At 40.3% G+C, this 27,248-nt stretch overlaps 1 protein-coding gene across 3 annotated transcripts in view; it reads left to right on the top strand.

The window, feature by feature from the left end:
* Nucleotides 1-1,854: 1,854 nt before the first annotated feature.
* The window catches only part of bmal1a (basic helix-loop-helix ARNT like 1a), a 41,803-nt gene continuing 16,409 nt past the window's right edge, over nt 1,855-27,248 (top strand). Inside the window, exons 1-12 of one of the 3 annotated variants that reach the window (XM_020604294.1) lie at nt 1,855-1,993; nt 11,020-11,204; nt 12,598-12,661; nt 13,086-13,233; nt 13,515-13,535; nt 13,753-13,785; nt 18,556-18,585; nt 18,698-18,855; nt 20,241-20,320; nt 20,539-20,631; nt 21,127-21,244; nt 26,416-26,565. In XM_020604294.1, coding sequence (XP_020459950.1) covers nt 12,616-12,661; nt 13,086-13,233; nt 13,515-13,535; nt 13,753-13,785; nt 18,556-18,585; nt 18,698-18,855; nt 20,241-20,320; nt 20,539-20,631; nt 21,127-21,244; nt 26,416-26,565 — 877 coding nt within the window. In that variant the 5' untranslated portion in view covers nt 1,855-1,993; nt 11,020-11,204; nt 12,598-12,615. Of the gene's footprint in view, nt 1,994-2,124; nt 2,248-11,019; nt 11,205-12,597; nt 12,662-13,085; nt 13,234-13,514; nt 13,536-13,752; nt 13,786-18,555; nt 18,586-18,697; nt 18,856-20,240; nt 20,321-20,538; nt 20,632-21,126; nt 21,245-26,415; nt 26,566-27,248 lie in introns of those variants that run through there. The other 2 variants (XM_020604295.1, XM_020604296.1) reach the window with 2 other exon arrangements.

The following is a 27,248-nucleotide window of genomic DNA, read 5'->3' as shown; positions in this document are numbered from 1 at the left end:
CACAGCCTTATATTGGTTTACTGTTTAATTCCCCCTTGCATGGAGATATGTATATGCACATGGACAGCTGATGTACCAGAGTCAAATTCCTTGTGTGTCTGACACACCTGGCCAATAAAGCAGATTCTGATTCTGATTGTAAATTGTTGCTGTATCAGTGTATGTTTGTGTGTTAGTTCATCCCTAGTGGAGCTGGAGAGAGGGATCAAAGGTTTAGTGGTGATGTCACCCAGACAAAGTGAATTCGTAGGTTGGAGGATGGACAAGTAAGTAGACAATTATTACTCTTAAATGAACATTAATACAGCCTTCTCCTAATGAAACTGCTAAGCTGTGAACTTCATAAAATACATGTTAATATCTTTATCGACTATTTACCAGCGTTAGTTACCAAGAGACAGTTAAGTTATTTAATGCTTATTATTGTATTTAACTTTTAGTTCATGCTTATTACTGTATCAACTAATGGTAGCATTAAATAATGTATGAGTTAATACTTTAACATGAAACACATTAGTAAATGATTAATAAATGCATTAGTTACCTATTAGTTAATGCTTATTGCTGCATTAATTAATAATAATTATTTAATATACTGTTATTGTAAAGTGTTACCGTTTGTTTTTACCTTTATCGGTGCACTTCATCATGCATATTTATTCAGCTCCACACAGCAAATCAATTCCTGGTCCAGTTAGTCTTACTAGGAATGCAAAAAGTCCATATAGATATATATTCAATTCCCTAAAGTGTTTTCTAAGATTTCTGTCTTTTTGTTAACAGGTGGCTGGATAAGCAGTAGGTGTGCAACACCTCTGGAGCCCAGACCTTTGAGAGCCCTAGAGAGCCCATATGTGCAGGCAGATTGTTGGTGCTCATTTGATTAAACTAACTGCAAATTTGTTTACTGAATATACTATCATATTCAATGGTAGGGGCCTTAAGACAGGCCCCACATTGTTATCTGCCTTATCTATTTGTCTTTTTTTTTAGATTCTTGTATTAAAATTTACATGGTGTATATTCCAAAATAGATTTGTGTTTTCCCAAATTACTACAAATAGGAGTCAATAAGGGTCCCGCAATTTGTATTTATTTGTTTATTTATTTATATATTACCTCTGGGCCCCAATGGATACACATGCAACCTTTTAAATGACACGGCCAGGTTATTTAATGTGTCTCTACATGCTGGACAGTAGAAAAGGTAAGGAATGACCAGCAGGAGGTGTAAACGTACAGTGAAGTCAATAGTAGAACAGGACCATAGACTAGATCATAGAGGAGTTGTCTACATAACTGTATCCATTTAAAAAGGTTACACTGGTTACTGTAACCAACAACTAAAATATAATAACATTTTACAATTAGGCTACAAGTTACCATCACATGCCTTTTCTTAGCCTATATAACGAAACTGGTGACAAATTAAATTAAGAACAAAAATACACACATAATTCATTTTTCTCAAAAAATGTGTATATTTTCAATAGGAGTACATAAACCCCTCCACCTCCACTAACATCCGTCCATAGTCAAGGTCTCATGTTGTATACTTTCAGTAGACGTATATGTACTGGACGACATCCGTGGTCAACGTAAATCTATTTAAAGTGTAGAAATACAGTGTAGGGTAATTAGGTAACGGACCAGCTTTTGCTGTAAGCCTGCCCACAGATGACTCGTAATGCAGTGCTCTCCACACACACTCATACACCAGCCTCTGCATTCCGTGGTACCCCGACTGTCACTGGTCAACTAACACGTTCATCATAATTTCCCAGCCCAATCTTGTGTGTGATTGGCTGCAGGGACACCTACGGCGGTACCACAAGCGCTATTGGTTGAAAAACTAGGTTAGTGGTCCGACAGGCATGACGGTGAAGAGAAACTGGGTCACTGACTGAAATTCGTTTATGTCACAGTTATGTGGGTTGCTGTTACATATTACCCAGCGGCTTTCAATGGCTAGACTAATCTCACCGGATCTGTTGTAAGTATACATTGAGAACAGGCCTGTGGGTTTTCGATATTGCATCTTGCTGTGCGTTAATTCATGATGGATATCGTCGATGTTTTCCAAGCGCCGTGGTCATGTCAGTGTGGTTTTCTAGAGCAGGAGGAGGGACGTTAGCTCGCTGGCCAAGTCTTGACACTCAGCTAGCGTTCCTTCGCTAGCAGCTGTATGCTATATTAGTCAATAAGACTAAAGATTGTTACGGATAAAGGTGGAAGACACAGCCCGCGGTATGGCATTTTAGCTTTAACTGTTGTCAGTAATCACGGGGGCTGTTAGTAACGTCGCGCATAGGTACGTGCGTGTCAATAGGCTTCTTAAATGTTACCTAAACGTGACCTAAGTGCGAGCGACTAAGTGAGCAATGCTACCTAATGCTAGCACTGTAGCTATGTAAACAGGCCTTGGTGGGTATCTTGAACATGGTTTCTTCAGCAGCATCCACACTGCTTCGATAACTTCGGAGCCCCTGTCGCATATGTTTTGGAGCGTGTGGTGGCAGCCCATGCTGAACTGTTTCGAAACAGGCTTATGGTTGGTTATGAAATATCATGACAAGACTGTTGGCATTGGAAGTGTGGCGACTGCTCGGGATCTGCAGGCTCCGCAGTGGTTGCCAAAAGATGACCATGGTATTGGGATGTGAGATTTGGTTACAGTGCTACAGGCACAGGCACTGTGCTTTGTTGAAGGATTAGCAACAGGGGATCCCAAACTTGAGTTCAGTGAGCAAGTGTTTTTTTTATGAGGAGGGTTCCTGGAGGTACCCAGCAGAATGAAGAATAGTTTTTTTTTCATTGTTACCTAATCTCCTGACTCATACGTAGCCACATCAGTCCTCAGAGATGGGATCCCCCCGTTTTTTCTTAAGGACAGTCTTCTTCAATAGGGGGATTGTGGTCTGTTGTGAATCTATTTGGGGATCCTTAATGTGAAACATTCTGGCTGTTTATTTTTCTGTTTGCTTTATTTGAGTTGCCTTTTATATTGTCTGGATTGTTATATGTGTGACTTACTTTGCAAGGTATGTGTAATTTCTATTAAAGACTTAATCATAAGTTTGCCTCTACAGCAATGTAATCAGTGTATTAACCTTGTCATGACAGGAAAGATGTCCACTGTGAACTTCAGACTTGGACTAGGAAATGTTTTTATTTTTACTAGTAGACCGGTAGCAACCTACATTAGTCCTTATTAGTCTTGTTGCGTGGCATTTTGATAATGGAAGTTCATTTTGATGGTTCAGCATTGCTGTAGTGAACCATCCAGTTCATCGAGAAGACAAGACCATTTGGAAAAAGGATGGTCCCTGTGAGTTTTTCTGGTATCATAATGGCTACATTATGGATACAAGAAATGTTTTTTTGTATCTCAGAAAATTTGCCACATATTTTGTGTGTGTGTTTGTTTGCTTTTAACAGTGCTGTTTGCATTGCTCAGCTTAGTGATTTTCTTGATTGGCTGCCAGCCATTGTAATGAGCAGGGGTGGTTTTATTATTAAAAGCTTCCAAAAAAACAAAAAACAAAAAACCCTTGAACTTTATATGAAAGTGTTATTTAAAGAGTAGGCACTGGCTGTTTCTGAAGAAGAACCCAGGCGCTTGGGTCATAAATGTATACAAAGGCAAGTAACTGATTCTAGCTGATAAGACTTTCACATGTTGATGTTTGGTGTATGGGAGGCTACCAAAGTCAGTGTTGTTAAAAGCAGGCAGGATAGGAAATGGCATGTACAGGGTTCTAATAAATAGAAACAGTGGGAGCTAGACATGGCTAGCAGGCTTAGCAACAGGATTGAAATTTTGAACGTATAACTTAAGTCACATTGAACTTGCACAATAGAACTTGATAAGTCCCCTTCCTTGGTGAAATGAATGGGGAACAAATGTTAGTATGTCTGGCCCTTTTATAATAATTGTGCAGTTTGCACTGCTCTTCCAGGAGAGTCAGAGATGTGTCAAATAAGCACAGTCTGTACATGTCCTCAAAGTCGTGAGACGGCATCTGGTCAAGGAGGATCAGTGACAGCACCTATGGTTTTGTATCTTGGATTGATAGGATCATTTGTTATTCACCTAATGGCCAAAATAAAACTGAGAACAATTGTGAAAGAAAAGTTTGATATTTTATTTGTTTGCATGTTTGCTGCAAGTGTGATGAGAAGATGACTAGGATCAGCAGTTTTATTGCGAACATGTTGGCCTGTCATCCGGTCTTGGCAACAAATGTTTACATTAATTGCTGTTTTTAGACAAAAAAATCAGGATTAAACAAAGGCGATAATGTGTCGGCTTTAGAGGTACCGTTTTTGTGCTGAGCTGATAGTTGACTTCTGGCTCCAGCTCCATTACTGTACAGAAGTGAGAGTGGTATCAATCCTATGTCTATCTCTCAGGAAGAAAACAAATGTGTGTATTTCCCAAACTGTCAAACTCTTCTTTTAGGTCTTATAGTAAACATATGGGCATATACATATGATCAATCGTCTGGATTGTCTGCTGCTTGTAACATTTTCTTGATGAAAGCTTTGGTGGGTCTCAGGGTCTCAGCGTCTCACGACCTGATGGTCTGCAGCGTCCACAGTTTGATTTCCAGCTGGGGACCTTTGTTGCATGTCATATCTCTCTGCACTGCCTCTCGTCTCTCTCTAGACTTATCTACTCTGATAAATGCAGAAATGCCAGAAAACCAGTATTAAAATATTTGGTGGGTTGTTCTTGCAAGAGATGACAACAATAGCAGCCGAGGTGAGCTTGTTAGATGAAGAGCTACAGGAGATGTGCTTTGTTCAGTTTGCATGAACGCAAAATGGTCATCATCGAGAGTATACGACACCTTCAACTGTGCCGTCCCTTTCAAATAGAATTCCACCAGCTCTGAGTCTGCTTCAGAGGCTCTGACCACAGTGGCACTGGCACAAGTATCTGTAGTGGAACATTTGGGACATTTAGCATAAACCCAACATATGAATCAAATGGATTGCATGCCATCTGTGCCAACTGTTTAAAATATTTTACGTGCTGAAATTCCTAATTTTGGCTAATAAGAGATCAACCAGTCACAGAAATAATCATTAATATCCCCAGTTAAAACATTTAATTTAGCGCTTATTTTTACAGATGAAACTGCTTTCTAAGAAGATATGAATTCAAACCAGCATAATCTCTGCAGCACATCAAGTTCTGTTGTGGTATTTTCCCTGCTCCTGTGTAGTCTGTAACAACTGTATTCAGCTTCATCATTAAAAACACACCACCGTAAAAGTAGTGTATCTATGCCTTCATCCAGGAAAACAGTTGAAACTACCTTCCAGGATGGGTGAACATCACTGTGAATAATGATAAGAGACCTGCCAAGGCAAACAAGCTAGGTATATTGGCATGATGTCTAATACCTGATAAGAGGTGTTGAATATCATAATTATTGGCCTTGGGCAGACAGATCAAACACACTGGGAAGCCTGCTAAACACAGGTCTGTTGCACTGGAAAAAACTGTCTCAAGAAACTGCAACAGTGCTGCTCCGCAGGCTGTGCTTTTTTCCTGTGTCACTGGTAGTGTTGTCACGATACCAACATTTTGGTACCGGTACCGGTACCAAAATATATTTCGATACTTTTGGATAGTTTTTCAGATAAAAAGAGAACGCAAAAAATGTCATTACTGACTTTATTTTAATAGAAAATCTTAGAATAACATCAAAATAAAATTCAAAATACTAGGTTTTTCTTATTGCACTAAAAAATTTTTTTTTAGAACAGTCAGTGTGAGTAAATAAAAAGTATGAAGTTAGAAGTTCTAACTTAGAAAAAAATATTTTCATTACATATAGCCTGTCTTAAGTAGGACCAATGTTTTTAAATGGTATGTTACCAGTCTTTATAACATATTAAATGGCTAAATATGTATGTAAAACACTGAACGACTGTGCTGTAACCACATTTAACATTTTGAAAAAACACATTTTTTTATTAAAATTTAGAAAAAAAAATATGTTTGATAAGAACTCTTTATGATGTGTTGCACACTTAAAACTATTGAACTATTGCATTTGAAAAGGGCACATGTCATGAGTAAATTACCTGTCGTTCCCTGAACTCAGTGTGCAGGTCTGGGTGTTTCCGCCCTTAGCCATGCATGTTTTAAAACATCGTTTACACAATGGCGCATCAACGTTAAATGCCTCTCCTTGCTCATTTGTTTTTATGCCGAAGTACTGCCATATAGCACTTCGCGCCCCTCGTTTGTCCACAAGTTGCGGGGTGGTGACTGTTACAGCAGCCATTCTCCTCTCCGTGCTCCTCTCTCTCTCTCTCTCTCTCGCTCTCTCCCTCTCCAACGTCTCTGCTCTCTCCAAGCTTTCCTTCTGCTCCGTTTGTTGCTCCAGTCCACGCTGCTCAGTGAGCAGAGGACGAGGAAGCTGTTTCCTGCTCTGTTTTCCTCTGTTGCGGGCGGGCGCTGCAAGTACCGGTCCCATCCAAATGCAGTATAGTACCATTTTAAATGCCTCAGTACCGCGGTACCATACTAGTACCGGTATATCGTGCAACACTAGTCACTGGACAGGTGACCTGCAGTGGTTTGACTTGAGTGATCATTTTTGTGTGTGTGCATGTGTTTTAAAAGCTCACACTGTTGTTAGTTGTAAAACTCTGTGAGAATGAAAGCAGTACAGTGAGCAAATGTAGTAAATAAGTATTTTCCATTATCAAGTTCTTACCCATCCGAGGTAGTGTATGTCCAGACAGGTGCAACAGCATTTCATTTAATCCAATTCCTATTAGGTGGAATTAATTGACTCACGTACTATGCAGTGATTCCTAGCATCTCTCTAGCCAAGTTCAACCGGACTAGAGCTGTAATTACAAATTGTGGGTGTGCAGGGACTTCAGGTTATTCAGACATCAGGATAGATACATAGATACTTAATTGATCCCAAAGGAAATTAAGGTATCCAGTAACAAAAACAATGCCTACTAAAATCATAGCACCCAAAGTAAAGAAATATAGAAAAGTGTAAGACTAAAATACAAGGGGGAAAAAAGTATTTAAAAAAAAAAAATACGAGAAATAAGTGTGAAAATAAGATTATGGGAAATAGAGTAACGTGCCAGGTGTACAGTATAAATAGGGTATACATAATAAGTAAATGTGCATGGGGTACCTGTGGTACAATGCCAGTATGTGCAGGATTGAACACTGTGCAAGAATGAACATTATGTGCAAAGGTAAAAACAAGGGTAAACAGTGTGCAGTGCAGTAGTATAGTGTCAGAGTGAAGTGGGATCATAATATCATGGAGCTCTGTAGTGACATCACATGTCCATGTCCAAAAGTCAGATCAGACCTCCTCACTGGGAGGAGTGCATCTTTGTTGGTGGACCAGTTTAGTTTGTCATCCATTTGCAGTCCTGGGCATTTGTAGGTCTGGTCTCTCAGTAGCAAAACGGTTAACTGGTTAGCTCTCCCCACATCCCCTTCCATTGTGGTCCCCTGTTTTGTACTGCAGGCTATGATGGTCGTCATGCCATCCCAAACCTCCTTCATTTTGTTGTCCCACAGCTTCTGCTCCACCTTTCTCCTGTAGTTGTCCTATGCCTCTATCAGTCGGACTTTGAGTTTCCTCTGCATGTCCTTTGGCTCAACCTGGTCTCCATCCTTAAATGCCTTCTTCTTGTTGTTAAGGAGGTCCTTATGTTGCAGGTAATCCAGGGCTTGTTATTAATGAAGCAGCACACAGTTCTGGTGGGAACAACAACATCCATACAGAAGTTGATGTAGTCTGTGATGCAGTTAGTGATCCCCTCAGTGTCTTCACCGCCTGTCTCCTGCAGCACTACCCAGTCAGTAGACTGAAAGCAGTCCCTCAGAGCTTCCTCAGCCTCAGGAGACCACTTCCTGAAGGAGTGTGCCTGTCTACCTGTGACGCTGGAGCAGAACCAGCTTCTGGTCTGATTTCCCCATTGGTGGCAGAGGAGTGACACTGTATGCATCCTTCACATTAGCATACAGGAGGTCAATAGTCCTATTTCCTCTGGTTGGACAGTCCACATGCTGGAAAAATGCAGACAGTGGAGAGTCTAGTGTTCTGGTTGGACAGTCCACATACTGGAAACATGCAGACAGTGGAGAGTCTAGTGAGACATGATTGAAGTTTCCTTAGATCAACATAAAGGCAGTTTGGTGCTGCATCTGCAGTCTCGCAATAGTTGAGTGGATGACGTCACACAATGCTTCCACATTGGCCGTGGGACACACAGAGAACAATGATGTGCGAAACCTCTCTGGGCATGTAGTAAGGCCGGAGACTCATGACTAAAGGTTCAGTGCCCCAACAGCAGATAGTCACCTGCACAGTTACATGGCCAGGGTTACATCAGTCCTCCACCTTTGCGTTTCCTACTCACCTTGGTGTCTCTGTCCACTCTGACTGTAGTAAAGCCGGGTAGATTGACATTAGCATCTGGGGTGCTAGTGATTAGCCATGTCTCAGTGAAGCAAAGCAAACTACACTCCCTGTGGATCCTCATGTTCTTCACCAGTGCAGCTAGTTCATCTGTCTTTTTGGCCAGTGAATTAACATTACCCATAACCACTGACAAAACTGAGGGTTTGTCCCTCCACAACTTTGCCAAGCACCTAGCCTTTAGCTTAAAGCCAACTCTGCAGCCTCTCTATGGCTGCCTCACCTGCTGGGGTATGTGGGGAATCTCACTGGCATGGGATGTTTTGAAGATGACTGACTAATGACTGACTGCAGAAATGGGTGATAATTGTTTGTGGGTTTATTACTATGAGTGACAGATCACTATGGTTGAATATCATTCCAGAGTGTTCAATACGGACACCTTGACATCTGTACTGGTTCCTAAATGATACTTTTTGTGATATTGATTTTAACAGAAATATATTAGACATTTTGGTACAGATCATTAGATATTTTTTTCGGTTCCTTGGTATTTTTGTGGACTCAAAGGAGTTGTATAACATAAAAAGTAAACCTATTTACCACAACCTTAAGCTCTGTTAACATTTACATAAATAAAAATTTAGAAAAGCATTTTTCGATGTGCTGGTATTAAAGTAATTTGATTGATGCCATAAACGTTTTGAAGTTCCCAGCACTACAGCTCACTGATCCATTGTTCATATTAGAGTTGCTCAGCACAAATGTATGCAAAACCTGCATCGAGCCAATTTCAAGTTAAAACCATGATCTGATGAGTTATTAGTTCAAATTCACATATTTGCTTGCTTTTCTTGATTTCTTCATTACACAATGAACATTTGGTTTTTTTAGTTGTACACCTTTAAACCTAAATATTGATTAAACTGCTGAGTCTATAAAGGCTGGAAGAGTGAAAACATGGCTCCACCAGGAAAATTTCATAAGCTAAGAGGCAGACTGAGCCAAAGTAATGTGTCTTAATGTGCACTCTCTATCAGCACTGATTAATGGCTATGCTGCACAGCACTTGAAATTAGTTTTAATGATCCAGAGTCATAACCTAATCAGGTGAAGTGGCTTGTGACCATGTGTGCTTTATCACAGAAAGTGTTTTCAAAAAATTTTGGTCAGTCAGAAAATCCCACAAGCTTGAACCCCTCTCACCACCACAAACTCTTATTTATTTCACAACATCTTCTACTTATTCATAACATTTTGAGACACAGATGTCCATAAAATCTTCACTGATTAGGGCGGAAGTGTTCAAGGTTTGGGAGATTGTGAGGCTAACTTGCTTCCTGGATTTTTCCCAGGTTTAAGAATAGGCTTGTTGACTGCTTCCTGACTGAGTGGGTGTACAGTGAACAGGGAAGCAAAGATGAATGGCGTGCTGACTCACTGATGAAATGGATGTAGGTGGCAGATGGAAATTGAGGCTTGCTGGTTTGAGACCATAGAGACTGGCTGACCCAGTTTCCACCCCAGCACCAGTTTTTTTTTCCGTTCTTTTCAGTGTTCACACATGATATAGGGGTTTTCCCCTTGTAGCCCAGAGCTTTGTCCCAGTGAAAGCACTCACCCAGTCTGTCTTGACCTAGCACTCTGCTGCCTGCTACATCAGCAGTGCTTCTTGAGCTGTGCATTTAGATGTCACTGCAAATTAAACATTCAAGTTGCCCACTCAAGTGTTTTGTCTGGAGCCTTACAGGAAGTGGTCACGGTTTTGGGTTGGTTTCTATTGTTTCACAATTTTTTTTTTTGTCTTTATACATACTTTGGGTCTACTTGTATTTTAGTTGTTTTGTATTGATTAGATACTCTTGTCTTTGTAGAGTTGCACCAATTGATCGGCAGATCAGAAACGGTTGGTTTTCAGCATGACTGGCCATGACCGCTTGATCACTCTGAGATTTCCGATTCTGTGCCAGTCAGATTTAGAGAAACGACAGTGCATAGTGTGAGCAGCACATCAAACAAGACTCCTGTCTATACCGAGTGCATGTTCACTTGCACATTTGAAGCACTTAGTGTACAAAAATCACACAGAGGAGCCTAGAGGTGCTGTTGGAGTTAGGGGCTTCTTGTCTTCTCAGCACTCATCAAAGATGACAAGAAGACTAGAAGGGAAGCTTGTTTATAAGTTAGAGCCATTTGAGGTTATAAGTCATTGAAAATGTTCATGTTTCCAAGATCAGGAAGATCTTTTTAAAGTTTTGGTCAATGGCACAGGTAGCAAGTTGCTATAAGGGTACTATCAGTACATTTTACAGTGTTTACATCAGAGAGCAACAACCAAGTTAAAACGGGACATAGAAAAGGTTTAACTTCCATATGTAAATTAATCATTAGCCCAGTATCAGTTAAAACATTTTCCATGTCAGCAGTAAGGAATGTTATCTTGTTGTTTGTGTTCTATATTTTGCTTTTACTCTAGTTTGGTCTTCTGTACTGTGTGATTGATACATATGTGGTCTTGTTTGTATTTTCTGATCTGTTTTGTGTATATGTTAAGATTAAGATTTGTGCTTATCTAATGGTTTTCATCTCTCTCCAGGGGTAGACGGCTTGCACCAGATGCTTAAGGATCAGCTAATACTGGGGCTGACTGACCACATCAAACCGAATGAAACTAGGTCAGACTGAATCAAATTGGGCAGAGCCAGATCAGAACAGGGCAGACCAGACTGATCCATACCATACCGGGCCTGTCCGGGAGGCCTATTCCAGTTTCCTGTCCTGGTAATTCTACATGTGCAGGCTGTTCTCACTCATGTTTCAGAGCGGTGAAGCTGAACCGAGAAAAGCTGCCTACTAATCATATACGTCAGTCTGACTCGTAAGAACTGCTACATGGTGGAATACATAACAAAAAGCAGACTTGAATCTTTGTGCTGCATTTTATTGTAGTTTCTCTGCCATAGTAGCTGGCCCACTAAAGGAGTTTTCCCATTACAGGAACCTACCAAATGTGTCACGCCGAGTAACACTCGTAATGGGTTCTGCCTTTGTTTCCACTATTCTCAGCCTGCTTTGGAGGTGCATTCTGGGAGTTAAATTTCAGCACCCTTCAAATATTGACAGGCAGCCCTTTAACCAAGCAGTGTCCTATAAGGTTTGGCAACCATTAGCTGAATAATTGATTGGTCAATAAATTTTTTTGAAAATAAGTTGATGGTTTAAGTCATTTTTCAAGTCAAAATGATTTGATTGTGCTACTTTCTCAAAAGTGAGAAACTGATGATCTTTGGACTGTTAGTTGGATGAAACAAAACATTTAGTTACCACCCCCACTCAAAAAAGTAGCATGATATTGCCACTACCATGCTTCGTTGTAAGGATGGTATTAGCTGGGTGATTAGGAGTATATGGCGTTCACCAGACATTCTACTTGGTGTTCTACACAAAGTGTTAATTTGTGGTCTCAGCAGACAAGAGAATCTTTGTCCACTTACTGAGTCCTTTAAATAACAGTTGCTAGACTCCAGGCATTCTCTTGTATGCCTTTTACTCAAGGTGGCTTCTGTCTATTCTACCATTCTCCAATCAAGTTCACACCTCAAGATAAATTAAACCTAAAAGAATGTACCTGACCACAGTTTAGAGTGTCATAGGAAAGGATCTCCATACTTTTTATAAGGTTATTTCATTATGGGTTATTGACTGTGGATTAATGGGCAAAATGAGCAATTTTTTCTATTAAAAGCTAAAAGTGCCATGCTACAAAGTTTGCAAAAAGTGAGTTCATGGTCTCTTTAGTAGTTGTCAGTATCTCTGAATGTGATTAATCTGCATAACTGGTCAGATTCATTCAGAAAACACCACAGATTCATTTCAGTACTTCTCTAGGGTGAAGTTGTGAATTTGAGGCCATGTGACACATCATAACCCTGAAAAAGGAAAACTGTTACATAGAGTATTATCTATACATGCAGTTACTATGATGGCAACCTCCACATTTGACCTAGTTGGCATGATGTTTATTGCATGTATCCAGGCAACTTTATCTCTGTGTCTGTTTTCTTTCACAGTTTCTTTCTCTCTCCTTTTTTATCTTTGCACAGTTTCAGAATGGCTCCTCTCTGCTGGATCTGACAGCCAGTAGTCTAAACATGATATTTTTGTGTATTCACAGTTGAGGGCTTAAGGTTGGATGGAAGGAGATGATTTTAGCACAGAGGCTGTGATGAACATCTGTGGTGAGTATGACTTCATAATCTTCTGGTAAATATTTGTGATCCATCCTAAGGAATATTGTATTACTCTCCATTATTAGTGAACCATTTTCTATTTTTTCATTAATTTTTAATCTTTGCTTCTAACAAGTGTTTTGCATTTAGTCATCCCTACTGTGTGTGTTCCCCACTTAGACCGCTCTAGTCCTAACCTTTAACTTACATGGGGATTTCTGGTCACAGCAATCTGCAGTTAACATGACTGACCTTTCACATGTCTTGGTTTTTAGTTAGAAGTGTATTTACATATTTTTAGATGTTTTCTAAAAATACAGAAATTTCTGCTCCAAAACATAAGCCCGTTTCTTACCTGAAGTCAGTTTGATTTGGAAAAGGCACCTGGGAATGATTCGTTTGGATAATAGAGTTGTTTGTCTTTTCTCTGCAGATGACCTGATGGCAGACCAAAGGATGGACATTTCATCTACGATGACTGACTTCATGTCCCCTGGCTCCACTGACCTTATCTCTAGCTCCATCAGCACACCGGGCATGGACTACACCCGCAAGAGGAAGGGCAGCACCACCGACTACCAGTAAGATGATCAGGAGAGAAAAAAGAAAAGCAAAGAGGGGTGAAATAATGACAAGTGAATGATGAAAAATGACACAAAAACAACACATGGCACAAAGCTGGAGAGAAAGAGGAACTAGGGGCCCTGTAAAGCTATGAAGGAAGGAAAGAAAAGAAAGAGGGGAGTGAAAAAGTGAAAGACAAAGAAAGGATGAGAAAAGAAAAATCAAAGTTGACGAAATAATCGCTTTGCTCAATACTTCAATGACGGAAACTGATCAATGAATCTGTGTTTCTTTGCAGAATTGATGGCTTCTCATTTGAGTAAGTTCAAATATGACTCAATGTTAATAGATTTAGTAAAGGTTTAATAAATCAGTCTGAAATACCAATGACCCACAACTGATTTTGCACCATGAAATAATGAGTAGAGTGAAAAACAAACCTACTGAACCCAGTGAACCCATTTCTCAAGTGCTGTACTTATTTCACTATGTTCTCATGTCCTTGAAACTAATATCCCCTGTCTTTTCCTTCTTAGCGACATGGACCCAGACAAAGATAAACTGGGCAGGTAAGACGTCATCTTTACCTTGTGACAAAGCTACTGCGTTCATTCATTCATTAATTTAATCTTTCTTTCAATGAATGCTTGTACCGTCTCTGCTGCTGAAATAATCCAGTTTTCCTTTGAAATCAGTGAATCCCTTAACTTTATGGATGGTTTCACGGTTTCATCACAAGAAACACATTTATTGTACATCTGCTGATATTTAGGAAAGCTGATAGTTTTGGTCTTATTTATCCAAGATCCATCTGTTGGGACCTTTTTGAACAGTAGCCCTTTACACACTGTCATCTCGAGGTGGGGTTGGTGCGCCTTTATTCCGTCTTGTTTTCTGCATGTAAGGCGCAAAGCCTTAATGGTGGGCCATTCTCCCTCTGCCTCTGGTCCACCATGGGAGGTAGTACCGGAGGCGAAACAAAGGGGAGACATGCTCTGTGTAGAAAGGGTGAGCTGGCAGTCTGGAACCAGTTGCTACATTTTGATGATGTAATATGTGCGTGATACTATCACCGTCGTCTCAAGTTTGCACTCCTCTTTGCCTGGAGCTGGTCTTGGCCTCTCTCTAACTTACAGGTCAAAGCATTTCTGATGTCACGAACGCGTTGATTACAGTTATGTCATGACGTTCACACACATAGTAAGAACCATGCTGACCGATTTTGTGTGAAGCAAAATAAATGCTTGAAGAGCGAGCAAAGCTACATCCACACTTATCTCCCCTAACATTGTTGTTTTGGCTTGTAGACTAGCAGCGCAAACTTTATTCAACAGTTGACGCAGAGCTACGTTTGACAATCTGAAACATTACAGTGTGACAAACATGCAAAAAGATAAGAAATCAGTAAGGGGGCAAAAACTTTTTCACACCACTGTACCACTGTAGGCGACCCTTTGGAACAGCAGTAGTGTGAGATCTCAGTGTAAAACCAACTAGTAGTGTCTCTTTCCTGAAAATCTCTTACCTATGCTGCCCTAAGTTGCATACATATAATCAACTTTTGTTTGAAGGAGACTCAATAATTATTGTATAAACACTACCAGTCAAAGTTTTGGACACATTTTCGTAGTCTATATTAATTAAGATTTTAAAAATATTATATAGAAATATTAGGCACCAAAACAGACTGAAATTAAAAATTATTAGTTGCTGTTCTCCAAAGCTAGTGTAAAACCGTGCCAAATTACTCATGCGAATTGGATTTGCTGTGGCGACCCCTAACTGGAGCAGCCGAAAGTAGTAGTAGTAGTATTTCTCCAAAGCTAAGATCAGACTACATGCTGAACTCAAGTTCATTTTTTTTCCCCTCAAAGTGATTCAGATCTGGACCGCTATGTATCAAGCATCTCAATCAGTCCTAGGAGTAGCGCTGAAAGCTAACTTAAGACTAAAAATACTGCTATCTCGGAGTAGACTTAAAATTTAAGCTGGTAATAGGAAATTACACGTTCATTATACGCTGTAATAATATGCTTTATATTAGTCACTCATAATGTGACTAACCTGTGTGAAATTATCTTCATTAGCCCTATTTTTTTCTAATCCCATAATAAAGCTGTATATTCAGGGGAACATAATTATTTTCAAGTAAAAGTTTGAGTCTGCTTTCACTGTCACGAGTCATTTATGCTAAATGCAGTAAATCAGTGATCACGTAGTTCACAACCACCTGTGTTAATGCTGTGGGAACAGTTTCGATTCACAGAGGCATCCTCGTCTGTGCTCGGGGTGATGACTTTAATGTGTGCCCTATCGATGAGTCCAATATGTCCAAGGATACCAACAGTTTGCATGTTTGTAGCTGGGTTTTCACTGATTAACATTGAGTGGTGTGGAAATGAACAAATCGATGTGTCTTCAGCGGAGCTGTAAGAGCGATAGAGGTCTCATTTATAACAGCTGGTGTCAGTGTTGACAGACTCAAATCATCACTGTGCTTTCATCACCTGCTTTGTTAATAAAACGTGTATCTAAAGATGCAATGACTGCAGTTTCAGGGGAGATAGATGTGTTCTTCCTTTTGTTGGAGCAATTGCATCTTGCCAAAGAGATGCCTCAAAATCCATTTCATTTATGGCCAAACTGTATCTTTTAATGAGATCAGCATCATTAAGAGTGAGTAAAACATCTCTCCTCCCGCTGAGTCTGTGTGCTTATCTCTGTCTGAACGCCAACCCCTGGCAACTCCTAACCAGTTAGGACACCCGCTTTACATTTTGGTGGAGATAGAAGCGATTTCCTAAGATAGGAATGTTGATGAATTGCTTTTACTTCTACTCCAAAAAGTAGGACCAAAAATGTGCCATTCTGAGATTTTTTTTTTTACCAGTTAGGAGTGAGTTCCTGCTCTGAGAAGCTTGATAAATACAGGCCCTGATCTTTTCCTGGATGTGAACAAACCAAATCAGATTTTTTTTTCTAATCAGATCTGGGCCACTTCCATATGCCCTCCTAGATCTGATTCATATCTGATCTCTGACCATTCGACTGGTCAAATTTGCAATTCATGTGGATTTTTTTAAAAGTCTGTTTCATCGCATACACGTATGATCTGTCTGTTATCATTCAGTGTCAGCCCCTCACAAACATATTTAAAAATAGGCATTTAGGAGAGCAGCAACAGTGAAGGTGGTCAGTGGGAGACGAGGGCATTTTACTTCTGCTGAACACTTATGCAGAACCTTCTGATCAAGCCAAACTAGAAGGAAAATATTGTTTTTGAGGGAATTGCGCGATTTGCCTTGAAAAAGATCAGATCTAACAAAAAAATTGGAATTGATCTTCAAGGCCTGTGATGTGACAGGCAAGTCTGAGCAGGTTTTTTTTTTCTTTTTTTGAGGATTTTGACATGCTAACTTTCACTTCCTCTGTTGCACCCGACAATATAACATAACCTCTTGTTCATTTAGACTTTTTTCCGATTTTTAGACTAGTTATTGACCATTTTTCTTCAGAAAGGCGTGTCTTATATCTGAATTCATGTCAGATCATTCTTTTTGATTTGTACCATGGTGTGGCAGCTTGATGACGGTCTTTATAGCTGTGGTCATGTTTTCTTAGCTGTTTGGGTCTTTCTGACCATTCGACCTCTGCCACGTTAAGTGTTTAACAATAATTCTTTAAACTGTGTATCAATTGTTGTGGTGATTGATTAACAGAAACTGGCATTCACTCACGCACTAGTCACAGTAATCAAGTATTTATGAACACTTTATGTAGATAAAAGTATTTGCTAAATCTGACTTGGAACACTAGTACAAGCAAACTTCATGGGGAAAAAAGCAACAAGGTGAATAAGTCCTGTTTTTAGAAACAGATGCTGCTGTTGAGTTTTGCACATGTGAGAGAAATTCTGGTAACCTGTGTTGTGTTGGTTTGGTGGCAGAAATCCTGGTGATGGATATAAAACCAAAACTATCTGTTTGGTAAAGTTGTTTTTGGCGGCCTGTTTTAATTTTAGTTTTAGTCTAGTCTTTGTGTGAAGCTGTCATTTTAGTTTTTATTAGTTTTAGTCACATTCGTACTCTTTTTAGTCTAGTCTAGTTTCAGTCAACTGAAGTCTGAGCATTTTAGTCTTATTTTATTTTAATCAGAATTATCCATGACTATTTTCATCTAGTTTTAGTTGACGAAAACTGTATTTTAGTCTCTTTTTAGTAATGCAATTCTATTTAATCCAGTCAATATAGTATAAGTACCTAGTAGTATAGAGGAAACCAAAAGTTTCTTTTAGCCAAACCCATTTCAAACAAGGTTATCTTATTATATTATTGTTACCTTATAGACTCAAGAATACATCCAATACACATTTAGTGTGATTTTGTGGCCACATTTCTCCCCATCTTTTTCTACAACACACTCCGTTTTCTTTTCCATGTCTATGTAATTAAAGTTTTTCCAAATGTCGTTTCTTCTTTTTCTCCCAATAACGAACCCCGGCTAGCCGGCCATCGGTCCCTTTCTCTGTGTCAGACTTAACTTTGTTTGTTGTCGTCTTCTAAATAATACCTTGAGTGGGTCTTAAGGAATTGACGTTGCCTGCATCTGCGCAGTGCGACCAGATGCGGCCCCTGAAGCGAGACACAGGAAAGAGAAATACTGCAAAATAATAATAATAACGTGACTGGACGAGACGAAATAACATTATAACATTTTGTTTCATCTCGTTTTGGTCAACAAAAATGAAGAGACATTTTAGCATAGTTTCTTTTTGTAAACCGAAAGCAACACTACTGTCTGGTCAGATGTCAGACCACTAGAGGGTTTTTTTTTTCTTGTCTAATTTAACAAGAACTGGAACAGTGAGTTGAGCACCCACAAATTATGAACTCTAACATCACGTTAAGAAAATGAAGATATAGTAGATTTCGGTCTGTGCAGGATGGAAATATTTTCAGGGCATAGTGCCAGAGGGCAGGGTAGGACTTCTCTTGATTGCTAAACTTTTACATAACCCCGTGTGTGTGTATGTGTGAGAGAAATAAGGTGAAGACATTTAATGAAAACTACATCATAGTTTGTGTTACCTCAGTCATCAAATTGTACAGTCAAATATAACCCCCGAGCCTTGTTGCATAAACTCTGACACAGTTTAAACCAACAAAAGAGGCTGGTTACAGAACTGGTGAACCTGCTCTCTCTACTTGCAGTTTCCCTTCCGCACTCTTCAAAATACCCCCATTCCATACATTTAAACCTCAAAACTTGACATGTATTTTCCTCTGAAACATTCCCTTTTTTGCCAGCTTCCCCTCTCTAACATTTCTTTATCTTTCCAGTGACCAACAGGGCCGGATTAAGAATGCCAGGTATAAAAACTACTTTCACTTCTCTTTCCTTCCCCCATACCAGCAATATGGGGCAAAATGCATCTAATCAGTGTAAGAGGAGTCTGTTAATGTCTGGTGTCTTTCTTCACAGAGAGGCTCACAGCCAGATAGAGAAGCGTCGCAGGGACAAGATGAACAGCTTCATAGATGAGCTGGCATCACTGGTGCCCACCTGTAATGCCATGTCCCGCAAGCTGGACAAGCTGACAGTGCTGCGCATGGCTGTCCAGCACATGAAGACACTCAGAGGTTAGAACAAGCTAGTAGAAGCTGAGTGTATGAGGGGATAGGGAAGCTCTGGTCAGCATCGTAAACTGCTCGTAAGGATAATTCAGACTGAAGTAAAATTTGATTTGCAAAAAAACAAGAACATGTTTACATAAATATAAAATAACCTGCCAAAACAAGGATAGTGATGGCCTGAAAATAATACAGCCAACATACAGTATTCACATACTGGACATATCTGACCATAGAGCCATGAGGGATGTAGGACTTTTGTTAATGAGAATTGCAGCAATACTGCACTTTGGCACAGCCCACTGCCTGTACTTTAATGATAAAGTAAAATCTAATGTTGATGTGCCTCAAGGCTGCATTATTTCACTTATTTACATTGTATACTGCTGATTGCAGCACTTGTGTGCTACATCAGTTTCTCATGAAATGCTCCGGTGATGCCACTGTACTGTATCCGCTGACTGAGAGTGATGACCCCAGCACTGACCATGTTAAAGTTGATTGGTACGATAAGCGTCTCTTATTGTCACCACAAATATGTATAGCCTAGATATTGATCTTTTACTGTGAGAATCGATCCTAGAACAGGAAAGGCTGGGATCAGAAGTGCTGATATTTCAGGATTGATCCGCATATCACTAGTTTGAGTTCCTCAATTTAAAATCTCTTTTGTACATCAGTTTGTTAAATCAAAATCAGGGTGTGGTTGTGTCAGATCTGTATCTAGACATCATGAAAACATGTATGTATGGTCAGTTTTTGTTCAAGGCTAGTGCTCTGTTTAATTATTTATTGTCGACTGTTTATCATTAAATGTTGTGGTTATTATTTGTCTCTACACTGGAGCTGTCTTGTGTTGCAAAACAAATTTCAGATGTTATCTGATGATAAAATAGTATACTATTATAACCTGATATAAAAGTCACATTTTCACAACAGATAGTTGATTGAAAAGTTAGTCTATAAATTGTATGCTTCATTTCTCAAGCAAAACTACTGTTTTTCGATTTGCATGATAGTAAAGTGGATCTTTGGGTTTTAAGTTGTTGGTGTGTTATGATCACTTTAAGCATCATCTTTGAACAGTTAAAATGCAAAGGCTTGGGACGAGGGCTTGTTTTCAAAAAAGGATGGAAAGCCTGTTTTGCCAGAGGTTTCAGCACCTGAACAGATAAGAAATGATTGATTTGGTATTGGTCAGCAGTCATGTTTGCCATCTAAACATTTGGGGCAATAAAAAGCTTTCTCTAAGTCGGCGTCAAAATCCATCATTGCTTTCTTGAAGTAGCAAAATTAGCTTCTTTCACACAAGGAGGGATGCTGTGAGCTGTGACATGTGCAGGTGCAGTCTGAATATCTACAGGTGTGAGCAATGTGTTCACTGTTGTGTGCAGGTGCAGCCAACCCATACACAGAGGCCAACTACAAGCCTTCATTTCTCTCAGATGATGAACTGAAGCACTTGATACTAAGGGTGAGTGCAGAACCATTAACTAGAGGCTAGGCTACATTATTAAGCGATGATGCTGCTATAGTCAGTATTTTACACCATGCAGTTTATAATACACTTGCTAATTTTATATTCAGACTCTCACACTAGATATTATAGAGCTGAATGACACTATATAATATCGGAAACTTTAGTGAAATGCCCATATGTAATCCCATGTTTCTCTGTGTTTAATAATGCAGGCTGCTGATGGGTTCCTGTTTGTGGTTGGGTGTGATCGTGGCAAGATTCTCTTTGTTTCTGAATCAGTCTACAAGATTCTCAACTACAGCCAAGTATGTTGATAGCTTTTGAGCATTATACAGAATTCAAGTTCACTTCACTGGGAAAGCGTGTCCAGACCCCTGACTGGTAGTGTAAAAGACAGTCCAGTCTGCTGGAAATGAAGGAATGAATGAGTTTCTCTAAATTTTGTCTGGACATGAGCTGATTAAAAAAACGATTTAGTCCTGGCCTTGATGTGACTGCTAAAGCTCATGTCTGAGTCAATTAAGACACCAAGATTTCTGACATGAGCTCTATTCTGCCCATCCAGTGGTTCACTTGCAACCAATAGATGAACTTCCACATCAAACACAGTAATTGAAGGAACATTAATCACAGCGCTGACTTAGAGAATTAAATGTTGCTTGATTTTGTTTGCAGAAATACTTTGTCTAAGCCATTAGTTCTGTTTGTCTACATCATTTTATGCCTTCTGCAGGACTTCTGTGTTCCTGCTCCTCTGACTTCATTTCCACTCTCTCCTTTCTCTTACCCACTATTTCTAGAATGACCTGATAGGACAGAGCTTGTTTGACTACCTTCATCCCAAGGACATCGCCAAGGTCAAAGAGCAGCTCTCATCTTCTGACACGGCCCCACGAGAGAGGCTCATTGATGCTAAAAGTAAACAAGCCCAAACACACATCATCTAGACAATGGATTCTGGTTAATGTTGATCTTGTGTGTTTTCTTCTCTCTATTCTGAGATTGCATCTTAATCTCTTGTGTGAGCAATTCCAGGCAAAACTGTAGCTGTTAGCAATCTCAGGGCCTTGTATGGAACCACTAAAACTATTGATTTTGAATTTCAGCACATGGTGCAATTGTCTGTTGGTTGAACTGAGGTGTTTCAACATGTTCAAACCCATTTGCTACAGCTTTATAGGATTTTTTTTTTCTGTGCTGCAGTTTAATACGATGTTAGCACAGTGATAGAACATTTACACTTAGAATCACACATGCCTGTGTGAGTGTAAGTAAAGATTCCGCTTCTGGTACCAGTAACTGGGATTATACATCACAAAAAAGGATGATTTGATTGATGAAGACCTGGATGAACTCACTGACACTGTGACATTTTGTGAGGACGTGTGTGCCCACGAAGACCTTCTGCTCCTACAAGAACAAAAAGCTCTGGTTCACAGTAAAACTTGGGTACATTCATCATGCCAAAGTGGAGTCCTACACAAGTGGGGACAGGACTCTGTACAGGCAGGCCAGTAACACACTGACAAGGGAGTTCAGACTAGCAAAGAGGAGCTACTCTGAAAAGCTGGAAAACCAATTTTTGGCCAATAACCTCTCATCTGTGTGGAGAAGCCTGAAAATCACAGGCTACAGGAAACAATCCCCCACTGCTGTGGAAGGCCATCAACTGGCAGAGGACCTGAATGTGTTTTACTGTAGGTTTGAGAAGCAGAACTCTCCACTCTCCACACCCCTCACCTTAGACCCAGCAGCTGCTACCCCCAGCACCAGCCCCCCACCTCGAAGATCTCTGAAAAAGATGCATGTGGCCTTTATGAAAAACGAAAGATCAGACTGACACCAGGCCCAGATGGTGTGACCTCCCCCTGTCTGAAAACTTGTGCTGATCAGCTGGACTCCATTTTCACACGGATCTTCAACAGATCACTGGAGCTGTGTGAAGTCCCCTCCTGCTTCAAACGCTCCACCATCATTCCAGTCTCGAAGAAACCCTCCATCAGCGGACCCAAGGACTATAAACCTGTCACCCTGACATCTGTAGTTATGAAGTCCTTTGACTGGTGCTGGCCCATCTGAAGGACATCCTGGACCCCTCTGCAGTTTGCCTACCGAGCAAACAGGTCAGTGTATGATGCAGTCACTGTGGCACTGCATTACATCCTGCAACTAGTTTTGCTTTCGTCAGTGAAAATTATGAATAAATATTGTCGTCAACGAACCTTTATCACGTAACGAAAACGAGACGAGACGCAACAAAAATGCTGGTCATGTGACGATGACTAATTAAATGTATAATGCAATATTGTTGTTTAAAAAACGAGACTAAATGTGGTTTACAAAATAAAAACTATGCTAAAATGTCTCTTCATTTTTGTTGACCAAAACGAGATGAAACAAAATGTTATGTTATTTCGTCTCGTCCAGTCACGTTACTATTATTATTTTGCAGTATTTCTGTTTCCTGTGTCTCGCTTCAGGGGCTGCGTCAGGTCGCACTGCGCAGACGCAGGCGACGTCAGTTCCTTAAGACCCACTCGCGGCATTATTTAGAAGACGACGACAACAAACAAAGTTAAGTCTGACACAGAGAAAGGGACCGATGGCCAGCTAGCCGGGGTACGTCTTTGGGAGGAAAAAGAAGAAATGACATTTGGAAAAACTTTAATTACATAGACATGGAAAAGAAAACGGAGTGTGTTGTGGAAAAAGGTGGGGAGAAATGCGGCCACAAAATCTCACAAAATGTGTATTGGATGTACTCTTGAGTCTATAAGGTAACAATAATATAAGATAACCTTGTTTGAAATGGGTTTGGCTAAAAGAAACTTTTGGTTTCCTCTATACTACTAGGTACTTTTACTATATTGACTGGATTAAATAGAACTGCATTACTAAAAAGAGACAAATACAGTTTTCATTTTAAAACTAGATGAAAATAGTCATGGATAATTCTGATTAAAATAAGACAAATGCTCAGACTTTTAGTTGACTAAAACTTGACTAAAAAGAGTATGAACGTGACTAAAACTAATAAAAACTAATCATCCTCCACTCTAAACTGACCCAGCTTACTGTGCCTACCCCCACCTGTCAGTGGCTGACCAGCTTCCTGACAGGAAGCAGCCGGTGAATCTGGGGGATACCACATCCAGTACCAGGGTTATCACCACAGGCACTCCCCAGGAATGTGTGCTCTCCCAGCTGCCGTTTTCCTTCTACACCAGCGACTGCACCTCGGAGGACCCCTCTGTTACTGTACATTCATATTGATCCAGCAAAACTGCAACTCCCTGCTGTGTTTTAACGCAAGGGGCTGCATTGGTCAGGGGGTTGAGGGGTTGCAGGGGCAGTATTGTAGGGGTGTATGAAGTTGGGACAAGTCCAGGTGAATTGCTTCGTTCACGTTTCCAGCCTTTGGTCTTCCCTTGTATTTTGGTTAGCCATGCTACTAATGTAGCCTACTCTACCTTAGCACCGATTTCTACCACCAGTGTGTCAGCATTAATAGATAAAACCCCATTTAACATCTAGTACCCTATCTGATGAAAACACACAGTGTGCCATTATGGTGCATAAAATTTGACGGTGAATAGTAGTGAATGGTCATGCTAACACGGTAAACAAAAGTTTTGTCACCGTGGGTGTCAACATTCCAATTGTCCCCTGTATGTGATTGGTCAACACAGCTCTTTTGCCAGATGATTTCACCATCCAGTGTGGCAAATGTTAAACCAGACGCAACTTTTTCAATGCACAAGGGTGCCTCATTTTGCCAAACCCCTCTGCTGTACTGGTGCCAGCTGCAGTGAATGCAGTCTCCCACAGAAATTAATGGAGAGGACTGGAACTGAGCATGCTCAAATCAGTGGAGAATGACCGTGGTCTTTAGGAAGCTTTCATTTTTGTAATTTGTCAAAAGGAATTTTCTAAAGCAGAAATGGAAGTCTGATTGAAATAGTACTAAAATCAAATCAAAAGGAAATGGTGCAGAACAGAGGATGGATGACTAGCAATGGCTGAATGCATTTCGTTAATGGAATAACAAGTGTATTGTAAGACTGCACACGGCTGGAGGTGAAGTGGGCATCTTGAAGCACTCAAAATAGATGCTCTGTAAGAATGGATTATTGGAATGTATTTCCCAAATATTTTGGACACCGTAAGAATAATGTTATGATAGCATCTGCACTGGATATTAAAATGGTTCTGTTACAGTTTTTCCTGATTGCTTTGAAGCAGCCGTCAATTGAAACTCCACATTTTCAAAACAGTTAACACACCTGCCTAAACAGTATCACTGATGGCAAAATGACACATTTTGTTTGCAAAAGGCTCTAACCATGCCAAAACATTTTCAATATGCAACAAAAGCAAATTTTGCCTTCAAAAAAATGTAAACCAAAATACAGTAAAATCTATTGTAAGACATAGCCACTTCTCAAACTCGGTCTCTTCTTTCTTGAGAATGGGGCCACATGGCCTCATCCCCATCACATTCAATATCCTCTCTTGCAAGGCACCTAGGGAAAAATCTTCCTGCATGCCTTATCCAACTTTGACATTCCTCTGCACCTATTTGTTGGGCAGCCACAGTCATTGCATTCAGCAAGGGCATTTGCTCATAGGGATGGTGATCATAAACCTTCCACCTCCAAGCACTGAAGAACTCCTCTATGGGATTCAAAAATGGGGAATATGCTGGGAGGAACAGCATCCTCATACGAGGGTGTACTCCAAACCATTCATTGACAATGCTAGAGTGGTGGAACGCCACATTGTCCCAGATAATGATGAAGAGTGGCATGCCAGGCCTCAACAGACCTCTCTCCTCGGGTGGGAACAGCCTCTCATGAAGTGCATTCAGTAATGTCATGAGGCGTTCAGTGTTGTATGGGCCAATCATGGGGATATGGCATAGGACACCATCATTGGAGATGGCAGCACACATGGTTATGTTGGCACCCCTCTGTCCTGGAACTGCGATAGTGGCCCTGTGCCCAATGAGGTTCCTTCCATGTCTTCTCACTTTGCTGAGATTGAACATAAATGAAGACATGATGTGCCTCCTCAACGTCAAGCTTTATTATTCCCTAAGTTAAAAAAAAAAAAAAAAGGCAGACGTCTGCAAACCAGAATGTCGGGTGTTCAATTCCCAGTCTGGCCACGTGTCTAAGGGTCCTTGGACAAGACACTGACGCCCCATAGTCAGTGCAGCTGTACAAAAATAAATTATTATTATTATAGTAATGTTTCCTTACCTCCACAAATTGGCATCTGGCCTCCTTCACAACATCAGAGTTCCTTTGAAATGGAACTCTATAGAGCTGCTTCATGGCCATATGGTTCCTTCTTAGGATGCAGTCAATGGTGGTCAGGCTCTCGTTGTTGATATTTCTAAATGTGCCCTGATCTGTGATCATTGCTTCCCTGATTTCACGCAGCCTTATGGCATTGTTTGCCACAACCATGTTTACAATGGCTGCCTCCTGCTCAGCACTAAAATTGTCCCTCGACCACCAGCGAATGGTAGCCTTTGGATTCTATAAAGAATACATGTAATGGGAATGAGGAAACACATGAAGTATATCACTGAAGATATTTCTCTATCTAATGTACAGCAACATTACCTGTTCTTCTGTCAAAAAATTCTGACAATGGAAGCAACAGTGTTTCTGTTTATAACAGGTTGGACTCTTTGTCCAGCCTCTCTAAGAGAAAGGCCATAATTGATAACGTGACCAATAATAGTTGCCCGAATTTCATCTGAAACTTGAGCCCTTCCAACTACACCTCCACCTCGCACACGGACTCCTCTTCCTCGGACCCCTCTACCTCTTACTCTCACTCTCATCTGCCTTAGACCTCCTCCATCCATGCTGGCAAAGAACAACAAGAACCTGGCCCTTTTTTATCAGGCCTACAGACTGATTGCTAATTGAAGATTTGTGTGAAGCAGTGTCAAACAGGTGCTTTAGTGATTTCACACTGATCTTGGTAGTTTCTAATAGTCAAGAAAAAAGTATAAAAGAAAATGAAATTTAGCTTTGAAAAGCTGCTGCTATGTTATCTGTTGTGTGTACTTGCAGCTGGTCTTCCAGTGAAGACAGACATCACCCCCGGTCCATCTAGACTCTGTTCTGGAGCCAGACGGTCATTCTTCTGCAGGATGAAGTGCAACAGGCCTTCTGTCAAAGTAGAAGATAAAGACTTTCCTTCTACCTGCTCTAAGAAAAAAGGTGCAGTATTTTCTCTTGACATTGTTATTGAATAAAGGTCACTCTAGTCTTTCTCCCACAAGCAGCACTTGAGGAAGCAGCTCCCCACCAGTTTTCATCTCTGAGTGCCAGTCAAGGGCTCTTTATTTTCTTCAGCCTTTACGCCTCACTTTTTCAGTCACCCTGTTATAAAATCAAACACCCTGACTTCCAGGTGTTCCTCTTCGATTTTCAGAGGCACATCCTTATTAGAAGAAGGAATCACACCTCACTTAGCAGCAGAGCATCAGTTACACAACCAAGGAAGTTGTCCTCTTTAAGTGCCTGTGTTTACAGTGGCTTCAGAAAGTCTTCAAACCCCTTGACGTTTTGCACGGTTTAGTGTGGTTCAAGGTCAAAGTGTTTGTCATGTGCACAGTTAGGGTACATGTTTGCCTGTACAATGAAATTCTTACTTTGCCATCCACATGAATGCCACAAAATACAAGTGAAATATAAAGTAGATGAGCAATAACACATCTAAATAGGCAATAAGAAGTAAATAAAAATACAACAAGAACACAATATAATGCAGAGAATATATGCTACGTGGGAGCAGTGAAGTACAGATATTCAGCAGTGCAATTATGCATTTGCAAAATGAGAATGTAAACAGTACAGATGGAATTACATGAGGTAGATCCTGAGTCAGCTGTTTAGGAGTC

This window comes from Monopterus albus, unplaced genomic scaffold (assembly GCF_001952655.1).
Source record: "Monopterus albus unplaced genomic scaffold, M_albus_1.0 scaffold65.1, whole genome shotgun sequence".
NCBI classification, from domain to species: Eukaryota; Metazoa; Chordata; class Actinopteri; order Synbranchiformes; family Synbranchidae; genus Monopterus; species Monopterus albus.
The sequence above is the reverse complement of the archived record's forward strand: the minus strand, read 5'-3'. Positions and strand labels throughout refer to the sequence as shown.